Below are 19156 nucleotides of genomic sequence, written 5' to 3'. Positions count from 1 at the left end.
TACTCTATGATGAACAAGACATATGAGAATATCAAGACCTCTTTACAAACTGAAAGAAGATGCTAAAAGGAATATTTGATCATTCTCTGCTTTTACTGTATTTCTTTTCATCTGTCAGTTGATTTTTTGTTAAAAATGATGACTCTTACCCTAGAATATTTTACATTCACTGCCTTTGATTACGGAGACAGAAAGATGGGTGTTACCCAGGAATTTATAATTTTGACTAGATTTTGTGTTCTATTCTAAATATTAAAACCAATCCCTTCATCCTAACAGCTTTATAATAAACAATAAGGACACCTTCTTCAGCAATGCTACTCGAAGCAGGATAGTTTATCACATGCTGGAGCGCACCAAATATGAAAATGGAATATCAAAAGTGGGTAAGAACATTATTTTACAGACATAGTTTAAAATATTAAAAAAGATATACAGAGGTAGAGTGTTATAACAAATGAAATTTGATACTTTCACTCATTAATTATGAGATGTATAACACATTAGACACAAATTATGTGAATATTTTATATTGCTACTTTTCATAAAATTATTTTTGAGGGCATTTGGCCACTGTATCAAATGTGAACTATGCAAATATTTAAGAAAAAAATTTATCCTAAACTAATACAGTTTTTAATTAAAGGATTTAATTTTATTTCTTATGTGCTGTATGTTAAACACTTTATGACACAGATTTTATACACAGAAATTAAAATTAGTTTCTAGATCGAATTGGCTTTGAAAGATCCTCATGATTCAATAAGTAAAGAAGAGCAATTTACAAAACTATTAGTCTAGTGTGATTCCATTTTCTTAATACATAGAAATAAAAATAAATGAAAGTCTAGAAGAATATGTAAGTAACCTAATGAGAGATTGTTTCTGGAATATTAAATGGCCACTTATTTTAACTTATTAAATTTTGAAACTTTGTGTCATTTGATGGGGTTAACATTTTAGTACATATGTAATATGAAAGAAAATTGAGAGGTGTGCAACTAGAACAAGATGAATAAAATTGAAAGCCTTACATAGAATTGAAAACAAAACAAAGCTAACATACACATTGACAATTGTGAAGCTTAATTGAAGAAATGAGGAAATCAGTTAGCCAAATGTTCTAAATTCTTCAAAGTTCAAAACTGACAACCCATTGGAATCTATTACCATAATTTCCTGATTACGCTAGGATGAAGAACAACACTAGTTTAAAAAAAAAGCATGTTTCATGTTTACTTTGTAAAGAAGAATCTTCATGGTCTAGTTTTTTCTGACTAACAATTCATTTGTAACTGAGCAATCAAAATAGTTGCCTTAGACACTAAAACTTTACCCAAAACAATGAAAAATTTTCTAAAGAAACAAAAATTAAAATACCCAGAACATGAGCTGAAATTTTTCTTATGATGGAAAATTGTGCTTACACAATTCAATGACATTTTAAATTATTTTTTTAAAGTACCATATTCTTTTTGGGAATATGCTAAACACAGAAGAACAAAAATAAAATAAAAAGTATTCCTAGTCACAGTTATCAGTAATGAATTTATAGAAAAAATGCATTATTTCAAAATATAAATGTGTATTGTATATGCATTTCTACTTTTAAAACTATTTTCTCGTCATTATGTATCACATGAAAATAAGTTGCAAATTCCTGTAGAACAGTCTAAGATAAGCACTCACTAAACTACAATTATTTACTGTGCACTTTATATAATTTTGTTTGCAACATTATAAAAGGTTCCATATTTCAGGTGTACAAATATTTCTTTCTTGCATGATAATAAATAACATTGTAACAAACGTTGCTCTCCAGAAAGTTTTTCTCATTGCTCATTCTCAAAAGAAAATCTCACAGTACCTTCACCAAGATGACAGATTTTAGTGTGACATTTTACATCCTTTCAATTTAGCATAAACAAACATTTCTTGATCCAACAATATTTTCTGTCAAATGTCAGGAGTAGAAAATTCCTCTTTGACTAAATTTTGTTGTATTTGGTGGGGGATAGATAAAAAGGTTTTCTTGGTTCATGTGATCCCAAGAAGTGGAAATTAACAGTACACCACTCATCATGGTGTGATTTGGTAAAATGAAACCTTGTGTTGGTGTCTTGTAAACAATGTGGCAAGGACACACACCTAGGCTGAGTACCAATCTCTTTTTCAAAATTACTATTCCTATAGTTGACGTGGATATGGAAGTCATTTGAATTGCTTTAAGTCTTAAAATAATTCTGTGCATTAATACATGTTTTAAGGGAAAACCTTCATTGAAATTGACTCAGATCTTTGTTCTATTTCTAGGTATCCGTAAACTTATAAATAATGGCTCATACATAGCAGCATTCCCCCCACATGAGGTAATTTTGAAAGATATTTTCCATTCAACAAAACAAAATATTTTCATTCTCGGAGACAGTATTAGTTACTTTTTGTTGTTGTGATCCAACACCACAACAAGTAACTTATGGAAGAAAAGTTTATTTGGGCTTCGGTTTCTAGGGATTAGAGTCCATGACCAAGCACCATGGCAGCAAGCAGCAAGAATGGTGGCTAGAGCAACACAACAAGAACTCACTTATTGAGCAGTAAGAACCAAGCAGGGATAGGAACTAGGATGAGACAATAAACTCTCAAACCCCATCTCTCCTGGTCATACCTCCTAAACCTCTCCAAACAGCTCCACTAACTCAAGGCCAAGTTTCCAAATGCCTGAGACCATTAGAGAAATTTCTCATTGAAACCATGACAGTGCCTGAACAATTTCATTCATTTAGATCTGAGTACTCACATCTAGAACAGTTCACCGAGACAGTATTACCATCCTTTAGCCTCACAGTGTCCCATCAACTCCAAAACATGTCTACAGTTTTCCCTATGGGAAGAACCCCAGCCTCCCCCAGAGCAGTTTAATATCCTAACTACTCTGTTCCAACACAATACATCATGATTCGTCCTGCTTGAAATGCCCATTCCTTCCAAATTAGGCAGGTTCATGGCTTGTATTTACCATTTTAGAATACCTGAAAGTCAAAAACAAGACCACAAACAAAACCTCCATGCATTACCTACCTCACTTCCAGACAGATTATTATCTTGCTCCAAGTTTTAACTAGAAAGATGTGGATGGCCCTGAACAATGAAAAGAGCATCTGTTGAACACCTCCCTGACCCCTGCTATACACACCCTTAGTTTATTTTTTTAAACTGTGTCACATCTTAAAATAAATTAGAAGTTTTACTTCCATACTTTCAAAACCCATCATTCATTGATTTCCAAAGTTAATGCAATGAGCTCAAAAGTTAATGCATATGAGGAATTTGCAGCCCCATATAACTATTAGTAGATAAAATGAATTGGAAATGTTGTATTTGTCAATGAGATAAGTATGGACTATCTCTCACTTGAAACAACCCTGTGGTACTTACAATAAGATTAATTCCATTATAAACATATATAATCCAGTTACAAGAAGGTAAAATGTCAAAGACAGTTATAAGCATAGGAAGTGTTAATGATCTTCATGAAATACCCACTTACAATAAAAAGTTAGGGATAATAATCATGAGCATTTTTTTCATATATTTCATGTGCTGAATCAGCACATGTTTTACCATGATTTTGCCTGTGCAGAAAGAAGTAAACATTATTCTCTCTTTAGATATAAAGGAACACAGCTTAGAAAAATTAAACACCATTTAAAATGGTGGTAAACTAAAATGATCAGAGAAGCACAGCTAAGGGAGTCATTTAACACAGGAAATTTGGTTTGTTCTCTTGGGCACAGTAATTTTCTCTGCATAATTAGCTTGTACACTGATAGCTCACTTGAGTTTCTCATGGGAAATTTGGCAGCTGTCATAACTGGGTTGTTGATGATAGTCTTTTTAATTTATGTATATAAAGTATTTGGAATATAAATATATGTCATGAATATACAAAAGAAATAAAAAGTATCATTGAGTACCATTGCATACTGTAAATATACAAAAGATAATTGAGACACGATGAAATTGGCTAGGAGTTGTCTATTGATTTGAATTGCTATTTACTCATGGGAGAAATGCAAGATTTACAAAGAAGAAAATGAAGTCAATGGTATTAATATATAGTCTAATAAGGATATTTTAAAGTATATGTCTTCCTTTTTGATTGATGCTAGATACTATATTCAGTCTCATAATTTTTATTCATAGTTGAGAGTTTTTTTTATTTTCTTACAAAAACTACAATAGCTAGAGGAGCATGGCAAATCCTTCTAGGGAAAACGGACAGGAAAAGGTAAAATCAATAGGCCAAACGTATATATGTATGAGAAAACTTTGTCTAAGACATGAGTCAAACATACAATTCTTTCAAGGATGGATCATGGAGGAAGGTCAATCCAAGGTGTGATTAGGGACCACTGACAATATGTGATCCTTCAGAAAGGCCACAAGCGACTTTCTCTTCACCCAGTTCTCCCTTGCAGCTCCCCTCTTGTCACTGTCAAGCTAGAGCGGTGTAGTAGTCGGTGTTAAGTGCAGGTTGCACAGTGGTGTCCTAGGTACCCTAAATTTTAGCATCTAGAAATATATATGGTCTGACCACTAAATCTGGGTGGATGCCATATATTAGAATTATTAGCACTGACTGCAAAAGAACAGCAATTTTGCTATTCATCCTTTTGATAAGTATCAGGCAGGCAGCAATCTAGTTTCAAGAGCAAATACTATTCCAAGTGGATGTTCTGCACTTGAAATCAAGATGGTTTTTCATTTTTCTCTTTGGCTTCCAATTACTAAGTTTTAAAAACTTGGGCTATCTTAGGGAGGATATCTTGGGCTTGTACTTTGAATGTGTATCACCCTGTCCCTAACTAATTTTTTTCTATTTTATTAAAGTGTCAGAGATGGCATGAACATGTTATCCCCTTGCAGCCTGAAGACACTTGCAAACCAGATCTCAATGTTTCAAGAAAGCTTCATAAATAATCTCATCCCTGGTGATTAGGGAACACTCAACCATATGAAGGCCATTTGAAAGAAAACGTTGTGTTTTAAATTTTGAAATATTAAAAGTAAATTTACAAGACCCTAGGATCTAAACACATAGGTGGCTCTAAAGGTTATAACCCCATTCGTTTTAAGCAAATATTTGTTCTCTTATAATCTATAAGTAAAAGAGAACTTTTCTGTATCTAGCTCACTTCTTAAATCTAAATGGTATTCAATTTATCAATGAAAGATTACAATAATTTTATCATTTTTAATTAAAAGATCCTGATCCAAACAGTGAAATATGAAGTCTCATTTACTTAAGTAAAATGGGCCCAAAGTATTTGAAAAATTATTTAAAACACTATTTTCACAGAACTATCATATTTCCAATGATAAAGGTATTTACCATTCCAGTGGTAAGCTTGAGTATGTAATCTCTAATTATTTTATATATTGATACATTTCCTTGTTAGGAATACACTAATTCTTATTCAGTTCAAAGTTCAGTAAGAAAATGGATTCTGATTTGCGTTGTTGTATCTCTCTCAGGGAGCCTATAAGAGCAGCCTGCCCATCAAAACCCATGGACCGCAGAATAACAGGCATCTGTTGTATGAGCGCTGGGCACGCTGGGGAATGTGGTACAAGCATCAGCCTCTGGACTTGATCAGGTGCTGTAAATGGACTGGCTGGTAGTAATGAGCAAACTGTTCTATTGCCGTTTTCCTAGCCTTGAAATTATTTCTTATCACAGCTATTTCAGTTTAGAAACTCTCTGCAGAAAACAAAACAAACAACAACAAAAAACACTGCATGACTTTTCAATGGAAGGAAATCAATGCCAGGAATTGGTTATGGAGTATGAAAGGTAATAAAAGAGTCTTTAAGTCAATCAGAGATTGATAGCAAGAGGAAGTGACCATCACCCTGGAGGGGAAATGGTGCCATATGTATTACACACCCAAAGTACCAGGTTCTGAGGAATACTAGGAGAGGAAAATTATCCTGGATTGTTTATTTGTTCTTCATACTTCCGAGTCTTCTAGTATCTCATTGCTCAATTTCATCATAAGCATTTTACAGTGGAGCTAGAACAATGGACTACCTTATGAAAACAAAATCAAAACAAAGAAGCATTCAACAGATATGAAGGCAGATAGGCAAACACCCAACACATCACCTGTGTGTGTGTGGTAGGCTGTCAGTATTCACAAGGAATTAGTTCCAGAAACTCCTCTCAAATGACACACTCCACGGTGCCCATATTCCTTTTATATAGTGTGTGTTTAGACATAACGTACATATATACTTCAGCATACTTTCAATCATCCCTAGAGTTTTCATAATAACTAATACAATGTGAATGTTAGGGAAATAGTTAATATGTTATATTATTTAGGGATGAATGGCAAAAATAGAACATGCATGTTTAATGAAGACACAACTTTGATCTATGGATAGTAGAATTTGTAGGTGTAGAACTTGGTAATGCACTGGACTGGCTATATGTGTCTTCCAAACAGATGTTCTCTCTATTTTTGTGAGCACTTTCTATTGAGTAGTTGCTCTTAACTCTATCATCTGTCTGTCTATCTATCTATCTATCTATCTATCTATCTATCTATCCATCCATCCATCCATCCATCCATCTATCATCTATCTATCTGTCTGTCTGTCTGTCTATCTATCTATCTATCTATCTATCTATCTATCTATCTATCTATCTATCATTTATTTTGAGACAGTCTCACTGTGTATCCCTGTCTGCCCTGAAACTTACTGTGTAAACAAAGCTAGCTTTGAACTGACAGAACTCTGTCTGCCTATGCTGGGATAAAAGGCATACAGCATCATGCCTGGATTCAGTTTTATGTTTAGAATATTTATATTTGAAATTTACATAATTTATTTTAGTGCAGAAAACATTGTTCATATAAAAAGCATAAAATGTATGTTAATACTATTCTGATTTGCTAGCTAATGATGAATATCTATGGATAAAAGAAAAAACACATATTATTAAGCTATTTGTGTTGATATTTTTATCTGTTTACAGAATATAAAGAATAGCTCACAACTGTATTAGTCAGTGTCTCAGTAGGATACAGATCACTGAAGGAGTGCTTGAAGGGAAATCAGTAAGAAAGAAGATATAGAAGTGGGAAGTGGGATCATGAAAACCAACACCTAATGACATGCTCAGGGACTAGTAAAAACTAGAAGCGATTATTAAACCTTATCTTAAAGACATAGGAGGAGGAAGGACTTGCCAGAACCAATTAATACTAACCCATAGAAGGAGGTAACAGATACAAGCTGTGACCTGAGGAAGAAAGTAGTTGTAGACAAACCACGACCCAAGAGAAAGGAAACCATCTACCATATAGATCTTGAAACCAACAAGCCTGTCTGGAAGTCAGAAGTTTTGAAAAAACAGAGTGGATAAGGTCCACAGTGGTGAACTCTGTGGGTCACAGGATAGTAAGTGGAGAAAGCACTTGGAGATACACAGGATGAATACTCAGCAAATGTTAGTTGTTGAGTATATCCAGAATCAAGACATTTTCTTACCATGACAACCATGACAAATTCCATTATTCTAATGTATTAAAGTAAAGCATTATTATTTTTGAAATCTGTGGGCACAATATAGTAAGACATGCTGGCTCATAAAAATGTTTTTTAGGAACTAAGATGATAGTTTTTGAGTAGCATTTCAGTGTGAATTACTTTTTTTTCCCCGAGGCAGGGTTTCTCTGTGTAGTTTTGGTGCCTGTCCTTGATCTCACTCTGTAGACCTCAAACTCACAAAGATCCACCTGCCCCTGCCTCCTGAGTCCTGGGATTAAAGTTGTGTGCCACCACTGCCTGGCTGAGTTACTATTCTTATCTACAGGCAGCATTGCTATTATTGCTTCAGGTAAATTAAGCAAGCATCTTTTATGAATAAATGGGGTCTCTATTACAAACATCCAGGGCTCTCCAGCTACTATTGTTTGACTACTCACAGAGATGGGTAATTTTCCTGTAAGAATATGTGTTGGTTAAAGTGACTAAGCAATAATGCATCATGAAAGACCCACCAGAAAAGGGTATACAGTAAAGGAGTACAGGTGACATGTCAATGGACAGCACTGCCTAGGAACTTAGTTATAGCTAAAACTGAAGCAGTGATGTGGAGGACATTCAGCTTCAACCACAGAAAGCTATTGTGGACAAAGCACAATTTCCAGAACTTTTAACTCTTTATAGTTAAGTTGTTCATGAGTCTTTCTGTTGCTTCCTTTCTATAATAAGAGCAGGATGGTATGTGACAGTTGGGTTCTTTTGATCATAGCTGATGGGATTTCCACAGGCAAATCACCATTGTCATGTCCAGTATAAAAATACCTTAATGTGATGTATGTGTCAAAAGCTGTCAATTCATCTTTTTTTTTAATGAACAATCATTTCTGGAGATGCGGTTATATTGTTTTGCTATTTTAAAATTGATTCAAACACTTAATAGCTAAAGCTTATTTAGTTTCAATCTAATTTCCCATGGAAACTATTTTAGATCCAAAGGAATACTTTAAAAAATCATCAGCTGCAAAAACAGGGATATGACATTTCAAACAATTCTAATAATTGGTATCAAAGGGATTTAAACTTAAAAAATAAAGTTGTTGAAATAAATGATTATTTCTAAAGTTATAGATACCAGGGTTTACTTGGAGATAGAAGTTATTTCAGCAAGGGACAGATCATCAACTGAAATGTCACAGGGGGAGCTTTAAATAAAAGAGACACAAAGAGAATGGCCTTGGTTGAGCAGTAGTGGGGAACTGCTGCAGTAGTATCCCTTTGTTCTCTTTCTTCTGCAGGATTTTGTTGTACCTCTAAGGAATAATTATTGTAGATAGTTGCAAATACCGGTGTTGCAGGGCAAGGTCATTTTTGGCCATTTTTCTTTGTCTGCAGCTAGCTTCTCCACCCCCCGACACACATTGAAGCCTGCTTTGACTTAGAACATATTTTAGCCTAATAATATTAACTTACATTAACTTCAACAGCAACAACAACAACAAAAAAAAAACAGGTTAATGCATTAGTGTCTTATGAGCAGGTCAGTCCCTGCAACTACTCTCCCCATCGTCATAAAGATATCCCATTGTTCACAATGCAGAAAGGGAAGCCTTGCTAATGAAAACTAATAATTAAATTTTCTTCCCAGCAACAATCACTGTGAAGCATCAATCTTTAACAGTGTAGCTGTGGGCAGGGTTATGTTAACTAACCAGCTTTAGAAAATGGAGACCTCACAGGAGTAAGGAAATCAGGGAATGTAAAATTATTTCTATCAGCCCTTTATAAATTATGGAACTATAAAAAAGCAACATTGGAGTGAGTGAGTGAAGGGAGAACAGCTGAGTAGATCTTAGAACTGCCTCATTAATCTGCCACTTTCATATCAACTGAAGACTAATAAGGTTTTAATTCCTTTAGTTTCATTTGCTCTTCTAACAGTGGTTGGTAGTGAAGCAATAAATGCACAGCTCTCACTTCAATGGGCTTAAATGTTGTGAGTGTAACACTGAATTGTGGTATGAAGGAAAGTTATAAGGCATCATGTCTGATGACACTAAGGCATTGGAACAAGCACAAAACACCTAACAAGGGTTAGAGAGTAAAGCTGCCTGGAAGAAACAATATGAAGAAGAAGACAAATACCCGTTACAGGAAAAGGGAAATGTTTTGTTTTAGTTAGAGGCCAGTGGTAATAAAAGGAAATGTGCTTCCGACAAGCAGAATAAAGCTTCAGTGGAAGAAGGTGAGATATAACCAGGAAGACTGTAGCATAAGCATGTCAGTGTCTCAAGTGGAGACACATCTTGCCCTGAACTGAGAATCCAATCAGATGGCCAACTGATTTTTTTCTCTTCTTTTTATTCTCAGGAAAACATAGCTCCATTAAAGACTAAAAAGGTATACTATTAGGAAGATGGAGAAAGGCAAAAATTGGGTTATGAAAACTATTTTGAGAAAGTTGGACCAGAAATAGGTACTGTTGAAAGTTGGTCTTATACTGTCCCTTTAGTGGCCAAGTTTACAGAAACACATCATTGCCATTGTGAGAGTCATTAACAGCCAGCAGGGTCAGATACCCTAGTATTGCTGACAAGTACATGGACTAGAGGCCTCAGTTTACATCTGATATATCTGTTGTGGGATTGGAGATTGTTGGGTCATTTATGTTGCGTTAATTCAAACTGAAGACTGGCTTTCTTGTGCAGGCTATACTTTGGTGAGAAGATTGGTTTGTACTTCGCATGGCTGGGATGGTATACTGGCATGCTGATTCCTGCAGCAGTTGTTGGCCTGTGTGTTTTCTTCTATGGATTAGTTACAATGAATGAAAGTCAAGTAAGGTGAGCTATGAAGAGACTTCTCCAATTTATTTGTCCTGCTTTGTAAAAGTACAAATGCCTATGCACAGTGGAGATAAATAATAGGACTGCAGCATCTGTGTTTTGTTTTGTTTTTAGTATAACAGAAGTGCTATTAAAATGTCATTTTTATAGTTTTATGTGCAAATTCTTTTGAATATGTCCAAGATTGAGTTCTTATCTCCTTATTAAAGATATTTTTCCAATATGCATTAAATAATCTAAAAATATCAGCAAACTGGTTTTTAGCAAAAATAAACCATATCAAAAATGTGATCACAGTTTAAAGAAGAGTGACATAAAATTAGAAATAGGAATGAATTATTCTTACAAATAATGCATTGTTTTTCACAAGTATAACATTGAATTTAACTCTATATAATCAAATTCAAAACACAAAGAATACCTTGTTGGGGCTCAGCAGTTAAGAGCCTTACTCTTTGCAGAGGACCTGATTTGGGTTCAACCACCCTAACTCTAGCCCCAGAGGATCTGACACCATCTTCTAATGCCTCTAAAGATGTCTATATGCAGATGGTACATATGCATACACTCAGGTTCATGTACATACACATAAAATAATTAAACAAATCTTTAAAAAGAGAGATTCCTTTATCAAAACTCAGCATTTTGTTCTCCTTTTCTTTTTTTTTTTTTTTTTTTTTTTGGTTTTTCGAGACAGGGTTTCTCTGTGTAGCTTTTGCGCCTTTCCTGGGACTCACTTGGTAGCCCAGGCTGGCCTCGAACTCACAGAGATCCGCCTGGCTCTGCCTCCCGAGTGCTGGGATTAAAGGCGTGCGCCACCACCGCCCGGCCTGTTCTCCTTTTCTTAATCTTTTTGCAATGACCTGGCTACTAGGAAGTACATATTAACAGCTATTGCTGATATAAAATTGTATATATTATCGTAAATGTTAGTTTCCCTGTATTTCTCTTTAAAATATTAAAATATATATAGTATTTTTTCCTGGGAATAAAAGTAACTCCATTGCACTGGAGTTGACTAATCAAACTCTTTGATTTGAAATTTCTGAATTCTCTTGTTTTTCAAAACAAACACTGTAGATAGAAACCATATGATCTGATCACAGGCTTGTTTCAGGATTTTACAGAATCATTCTGATGCTGAGAGGCAACATGATCCTATATAAACCTCAGCTTTGAGACCTTACTCCTTCTCTGCTTCTTTGGGGGATTTTCCTATATACTATTCAATAAGTGATGTGGCTCAGAGGAGAGGCTGGATTACAGTTAAAGGTGTCCTGGAAAGAAAGCCGTTCTTTTGCAATGAATGAACAATTGGAAGCAAATTCTTTCTAATGATAGACAGAAAGGGAGCAGGTCCAATAGGGAGAGGAAGTGGGAAGGTGATGGGAGGGAGGGAGTCCAAAGAGGAGGGAATGTGAGAAGGAGCTGGGAGGAGTGGAGGGATGGGAAACTATAATCAGGATATATAGTCTGAGAAAGAATCTATTTTCAATAAAAAAAAAATATTGGAAAATAATCACTCAATAGTTACTGCTCAGATTAGACCCATGGAGCACATTGTCATAATTTCAAAACTTCATAAAGTTTTACTATGAGATACAGACACCTCCCTCCATCAAAACAAACATAAAAATATGCAAAAGTAGAAATGCACAAAAGGAAAGAAATTTACTGTCCCTATTGACCAGTGAGGGGACTTCGGCTTCTTTTGTAAACATATTCTTTAACCTTTAGTACAAGGAGTGTTTTAAAAGGCATTGCAAACTCTTCAGTTACGTGCTTTTGGTATTATATTACCACTGCTGCTGTCACACTATAATTAAGATCTTGTCAGACTTTCTATTCTAAACCAAGATAAGCAGCACTGAATATCTTGACTTTCAAAATTTTGAGACTGATATTTTTCCATTCAAGGTGCCAGACATTGTTGAGTCCTGGCTGTTATCTTGGTGGGCAGGCAGGGAAAAGACTGTTTTGCTCTGTGTTGAATTGTATTACTATCTTATTAAGCTCCTTTGTGTTTGTTACAAAGTAGTGAGATGATAAAAAGCTGGAGACATGAGTCTGTTTATTTTGGATCTACAAAATATTGACAACCAAAATACAGTCATATTTATTTTTGTTTGTATTTTTGCTATCATTTTTACCTTTTATTAAAAATAGATTTTTTTCTCACATAATATATCTTGATTATGATTTCCTCTCCCTCTACTCCTTCCAGTTCCTCTTTGCCTCCATTCCTTCTGGAGCATCCGCCTTCTGCCTCTCATTAGAAAATAAACAGGCTTCTAAGGGATAATATATTTTTAATATAATATAATAATGAAGATAGAAAAAAACTAACACATTGCAATAGGACTAAACAAAACAAACAAACAAATGAATAAAACAAAACAAACAAAAAGGAGAAAAAAAGGAAAAGAGCCCAAGAAAAGGCACAAGATTGAGGGATCCTGTTGAGTTAGAGAAATTTGTTTTCATGGTAATCTCCATCCTCTCTCTTACAATCTTTTATCTTCTCTTCCACAGGGTTCTCAGAGCTTTGAGGGGAGGGATTTGATGATGGTATTCTGTTAGGGCTAAGTGTTCCGAGGTTTCTCAGTCTCTGCATAATATCTAGCTGTGGGTCTCTGTATTTGTTCCCATCTGCTGCAGGAGGAAATCTCTGATGATGGCTGAGCAAGGCACTTATCTATGCTTATAGCAGAATGTCACTGAGAGTCATTTTATTGCTACTTTCTTTTCTTTGTAGAACATTAGTATTTTGTCCCTGGGCCATCTAGTCTCAGGTTCTTGGTCATCTAAGCATTGTCAGGTATGGGTTCTATCAGAGAAATGGATGAGATCTACATGAACAACCTGGATGTGAGTGGGGGTAATGAAGGGCAAGGTTTAGGGAATGAGAGCTTAGGGAAACGAGAGATCCCAGGTGGATCAAAAACAGAGAGGGAGAACAAGAAATGAGACCATGATAAATGAAGACCACTGTAGCTAGAGTTTTTTCTTTGGGTCCCACCAAGCCCCAGCAGTCTGACAGCCCACTTATAAAATAAACACAGACGCTTATATTATTTAAACTGTTTGGCCTAATGGCTCAGGCTTCTAGCTATCTAATTCTTACATATTAAGCTAATCCATTTCTGTAAATCTATACCTTGCCACATGGCTCATGGCTTACCGGCATCTTCACATGCTGTTTGTCATGGTGGCGGCTGGCAGTATCTCCTTCCACCTTCCTGTTCTTTCTTTTCTCCTCTCTGTCAGTCCCACCTATACTTCCTGCCTAGCCACCGGCCAATCAGTGTTTTATTTATTGACCAATCAGAGTAACTTGACATACAGACCATCCCACAGCAGACCACATGAGAATAGGAAGAAGCAAAGTGCTAGAGAGGTCCACAGAAATCCACAAAGATACCTCCACAATAGACTACTGGCAATGGGTGAGAGAAAGCCTGAACTGACCTACTCTGGAGATAGGATGGCAAAACACCCTAAATGTTGAGCTAGAAATCTCATCCAATGACTGAGGGAACTGGATGCAGAGATCCACGGCCAGGCCCCAGGTGGAGCTCTAGGAGTCCAATTGGCAAGAAAGAGGAGGGTTTGTATGAGTGAGAATTGTTGAGACCAAGATTGGAAAATGCACAGGGACCAATAGCCAAACGAATGGAAACACATGAACTATGAACCAATAGCTGAGGAGCCCCCAACAGGATCAGGTCCTCTGGATAAGTAAGACAGTTGATTAGCTTGAACTGTTTGGGAGGCATCCAGGCAGTGGGACCGGGACCTGTCCTCAGTTCATGAGCTGGCTGTTTGAAACCTGGGGCTTATACAGGGACATTTGGCTCAGCCTGGGAGGAGGGGACTGGACCTGCCTGGACTGAATCTACCAGGTTGAACTCAATCCTCGGGGGAGTCTTTGCCCTGGACAAGGGAATCCGTGGCTGATATGTAAAATTAAATTAAATTATAAAATAAAATATAAAAAAATAAAAGTCAAACCAGATATTGTTTGGTAACACCCACAAGCTTTGTGCCACCATTGCACTAGCATATCTTACAGGCAGACATCATTGTGGATCAAATGCTTTGTGGCTGGCTTGGTGTTTACCTTTTTCCTTTGATAGCATGCAGAGTACCTTTCTATACCATAGACTCTAGAACATAGGGGTGAAGGCTCTGTGTAGGCACCAGCTTGGTTTCTTCGTGTTCAGTGAGTTGTGTGGGTGATGTATTCAGCAATGGGACAGGACTTACTGTCAGTTTATGGAGAACAATCTATAGTCTTGGCAACAGCCTGGGCTGTTGTGGGGTTGCAATGGGACTGCTTTGGCCAACAACATAATACCAATACTGGAAGCCTCATTTGGTGACAAGAGTCATCCAGTTAGGCCTCTGTCTCCCCATTATTTGATGATTTCATTTAGATTGCCTTCATATGTGGATATTTACAAAGCTTCTACTATATTATTTCTATACTGGCCCTCAAATAATCCTTAACTTTAGCTCCTTCTCTCCGTATTCCCTCCTTTGTCCTCCTCTTCATTTCCCCTTCCCCCTTGATCCTCCCATTCCAGTCCCCCACCCCACCCCTGCCCTGCCATACACCCATAACTATCTATTCTATTTCCCTTTCTTAGGAGCTCTATCTGTCCCCATACTCCCTTAATCCATACCTAACTTCTGTTTCTCTACAGGTTATAGCTTGGTCTTCATTGACTAAACAGCTAAAATTCACATACCAGTGAACAGATGCTACATTTGTCTTTCTGGGTCTGGGTTACCTCACTCAGGATGATTTGTTTCTCATTCAATCCATTAACCTGCAAATTTCATGATTTCATTCTTATAACAGCTGAGTAATATCCCATTATGTAAATGTACACTTTCTTTATCTTTTATTCTGTTGAGGGACATCTTGGTTATTTCTAATTTCTGAATATTACTAACAGGCCAGAAATGAACATGGTTGAGTAAGTGTCTCTATAGTAGGAAGATGTGTTCTTTCAGTATATGCCTGAGTGTTATAGCTGGATCTTGAGGTACATTCCCATCTTCCTGAGGAACCCCCACACTAATATCCATCAATTTTGCACACCCACCAGAGATGGATGAGTGTTCCCGTTACAGCATGCGTTGTCACTTGTTTTATTCGTCTTAGCCATTCTGACAGGTTTAAGATGACATCTCAGAGTAGTTTCAATTTGCATTTCCCTGATGACTGAGGATGTTGAACATTTTTTAAGTGTTTTACAGCCATCTGAGTTTCCTCTGTTTAGACCTGTAGCCCCATTTTTGTAATTGGGTTGTCTTTGTGATATCTAATTCTTTGAGTTGTTTAGAAATTTTTAGAGTAGTCTTCTATCAGATGTTGTGTTGATGAAAATCTTTAACTATTCTGTATTGTCTGGATGACAGTGTCCTTTTCTATGCTTCTCAGTTTCATGGGGTCCCATTTATTAACTATTGATCCTAGTTCCAGTGTTAATGGGGCTCTGTCCAAAAAGTTGTCTCCTTTGCCAATAAGTTCAAAGCTACTCCCCACATTCTCTTCTATCAGGTCTAGTGTGTCTGGTTTTGTAGTGAGGGCTTTGATTCATTTGAAGTTGATTTTTGTATAGGTTGATTAATATGCATGTATTTGGAATATTCCAGTTTTACCAGCACCATTTGTTGAAGATCTTGTCCTTTCTCCAGAATGTGTCTCTGTCCTCTTTATCAAAATCAGGTGCCAATGGATGTGTGGATTTATTTCTAGATCTTCATTGATCAATGTGTCTGATTTTGCACCAGTATCATGCTGGTTTTATTACTTACTACAACTCCATAGTACAATTTGAGATCAGGGATGGTGATACCTAGAGCAGTTATTCTAATATTCCGGATTGTTTTAGTTATCCTATGTATTTGTGTTTCCAGGTGAAGCTGAAAATTTGTCATTTTAAATTTTCTGAAAAATTGTGTTGAAATTTTTTGTGTAGGATAGCCAGTTTTACTATATTAATACTATATTAATCCTACTGATCCATAAGCATAGGAGATCTTTCCATCTTCTGATAGTTTTTTCAATTTTTTTCTTCAGTCTCTTAAAGTTTTTATCATATAGGTCTTTTATTTTTTTTGGTTACAGTTACCCCAAGATGCTTTATTTTTATTTGACACTATTGAGAAAGGCATTGTTTCCCTGATTTCTTTCTTGGTCCATTTGTCATTTGTACATAGGAGAGCTACTGATTTTTGCAATTATTTCATTGAGTATTTTTGCATCTGTGTTCATAAGGAAAAATTGATCTGTAATTCTTTTTCTTCATTGGGTCTTTATGTTGTTTGGGTATCAGAATAACTGTGACCTTGTAAAATGAATTGGACAATGTTCCTTCTGTTTCTATTTGAGGAATAATTTGAGGGGTAATGGTGTTAACTCCTTTGAAAGTCTCATAGAATTTTGCACTGAAAACAGTTGGTCCTCAGCTTTATTTGGGGGGGGGGGAGACAACTTTTAATGACTGCTTCTTCTATTTCACTAGAAGTTATAGGTATTTTTAAATTGCTTTTCTGATTATGATTTAACTTTGGTAAGTGATATGCATTGAGAAAATTATCCACTTCTTTAGGGTTTATAATTTGGTGGAATACAGGTTTTTTTAAGTATGACCTTGTGATTTTCTGGATTTCATTGGTGTCAGTTGTTATGTCCCCTTTTTGTTATGTCTAATTTTGTTCATTTAAATATTCTCTTCACTTTTTAGTTAATTTGAATATGGTTTGTCAATCTTACCAATTTTCTCAAAGAACTGGCTCTTTGCTTCATTAACTCTTTACATTGGTTTTGTTTGTTTGTTTCTAGTTTATTGATTTCAAACCTGAGTTTGATTATTTCCTTCCATCTACTCCTTTTGCGTGCAACTTCTTTTTGGTCTAGAGGTTTCACATGTGCTACTTAAAGTTACCAGTATGAAATCTCTCCTTTTTTTGTTTTTATATAGGCACTTAGTGCTGTAAACTTATCTCTTAGAGTTATGTTCATTGTGTCCCATAAATTTGAGTATTATTCATTTGCATTCAGTTCTAGAAAGCCTTTAATTCCTGTCTTGACTCAGCTTTCATCCAGTAGAGAGTTGTCCTTGTTCCATGAGTTTGTAAGCTTTCTTCTGTTTCTGTTGTTGATTTAATCACTGGCGATTTTATAGAATGTGGGCTGTTAGTTTAATTTTCTTATATCTGTTGAGACTTGCTTTATGTCCAAGTATGTCACTAATCTTGGAGAAGATTCCATAAGTGCCAAGAGGAAGGTATTTTCTTTTGAGTTTAGGTGAAATGTTATGTAAATGTCTATTAAGTCCACATTTAGTTTCTAATATCAATTAGCTCCAGCATTTCTCTGTTTAGTTTTGGTCTGTAAATATTTCTCTAGTTGGTTTTATTTTTTCTGTATGACCTGTCTATTGGCAATAGTGCTGTAGGGAAGGAAGTCTCCCATTATCAGTGAGTGAGGGTCAATGTCTGATGTAAGCTGTATTAGTGTTTCTTTTATGAACTTAGGTGTCCATATATTTTGTACATGGATGTTAAGAACTGCAGTGTCCTCTTGGTGGATTTTTCCTTTGATGAGTATGGAAGGTATTTTTCTATTTCTTCTGATTAGTTTCCATTTAAAAACCTCTTTAATCAGATGTTAACATGGCTATGTCAGCTTTCTTCTTAGGTCTATTTGTTTGGAATATCTTTTTCTGTCTTTTGCAATGAGAAATGTCTATCCTTGACATTAAGATATTTTTCTTGGATGCAGCAGAAGTATGGGTACTATTTTCAAGTCCCTTTGGTCAGTCTATCTTTTTATTGGGGAATTGAGACCATTGATATTGTGGGATATCAATGAACAATGCTTGTTGATTCCTGCTTTGTTGTTGTTGTTGTTGATGATGATGATGGTGGTGGTGGTGGTGGTGGTGGTGTGTGTATGAGTGTGTGTGCACATATATTTCCCCTCTTTTGATTTGTCATTTGGGATTATTTATTCCTTGTTTCTTCTCAGGTGTTGTTAATCTCTTTAGGTTCGAGTTTTCTGTAATGCCTTCTGTAGAGCTGGGTTTGTAGACATTGCTTAAATTTAGTTTTATTATGGAATATCTCATTTTCTCTATCTATTGTAATTGAAAGTTAAGACAGACCTATTAGAATAATACCTTGCTTCTCCATGGAGACTCTAAAACCTAGAAGGGCCTGGACAGATGTTCTATGAGATCACGAATGCCAGCCAAGACTTCTTTACCCAGGAAAGCTTACAGTCTTATTTCTTAACTGCCTAGCAGTTAACAGTAGGAAGATAGAGCATTCAAGTTTTAGATCCCTCTCTGTGTACATATGTATATGATATATATGCAACATATGTACTTAACTGAAATGTTCATATCAGTATTTCAGAGAGGACATCTCATAAGTTTTAAGAAAGACTAAACAGTTATGGGTGTCCTGCTTCTCAAGGCTCTGGGCTTCAGGACGAGGTAAAAGAGCTGAAACTGCAATTTTCTGGAACCTTCTGAATTGGCATCAGAACATCAAAAGAAATGTATGCAATGTTCAGTCCTGACCTGCTTTACAAACACTGTTGTATGTTAAAGAAACCTCCTCCAAACAAGTTTCCTCTTTATGCCTATCCTCAGCAATAAGAGTCTCTTCATTCTTTATCAGCCAGTTGGGTGCTAGGTATATTATCATATCACTTAACTAACACCCCAGTTACCATC

The 19156-nt window shown here is 35.9% G+C and overlaps 1 protein-coding gene across 1 annotated transcript in view; it reads left to right on the top strand.

The window, feature by feature from the left end:
- LOC143272741 (anoctamin-3-like) overlaps positions 1-19156 on the top strand; it is a 176892-nt gene that overhangs the window by 139614 nt on the left and 18122 nt on the right. The window contains exons 9-12 of the mRNA XM_076568719.1: positions 280-386; positions 2314-2369; positions 5539-5660; positions 10263-10397. Of these exons, the coding sequence (XP_076424834.1) occupies positions 280-386; positions 2314-2369; positions 5539-5660; positions 10263-10397 (420 nt within the window). The remainder of the gene's footprint in view (positions 1-279; positions 387-2313; positions 2370-5538; positions 5661-10262; positions 10398-19156) is intronic.

This window comes from Peromyscus maniculatus, chromosome 4 (assembly GCF_049852395.1).
Source record: "Peromyscus maniculatus bairdii isolate BWxNUB_F1_BW_parent chromosome 4, HU_Pman_BW_mat_3.1, whole genome shotgun sequence".
NCBI classification, from domain to species: domain Eukaryota; kingdom Metazoa; phylum Chordata; class Mammalia; order Rodentia; family Cricetidae; genus Peromyscus; species Peromyscus maniculatus.
Note: the sequence above shows the minus strand (reverse complement) of the source record. Positions and strands in the feature narration are given on the sequence as shown.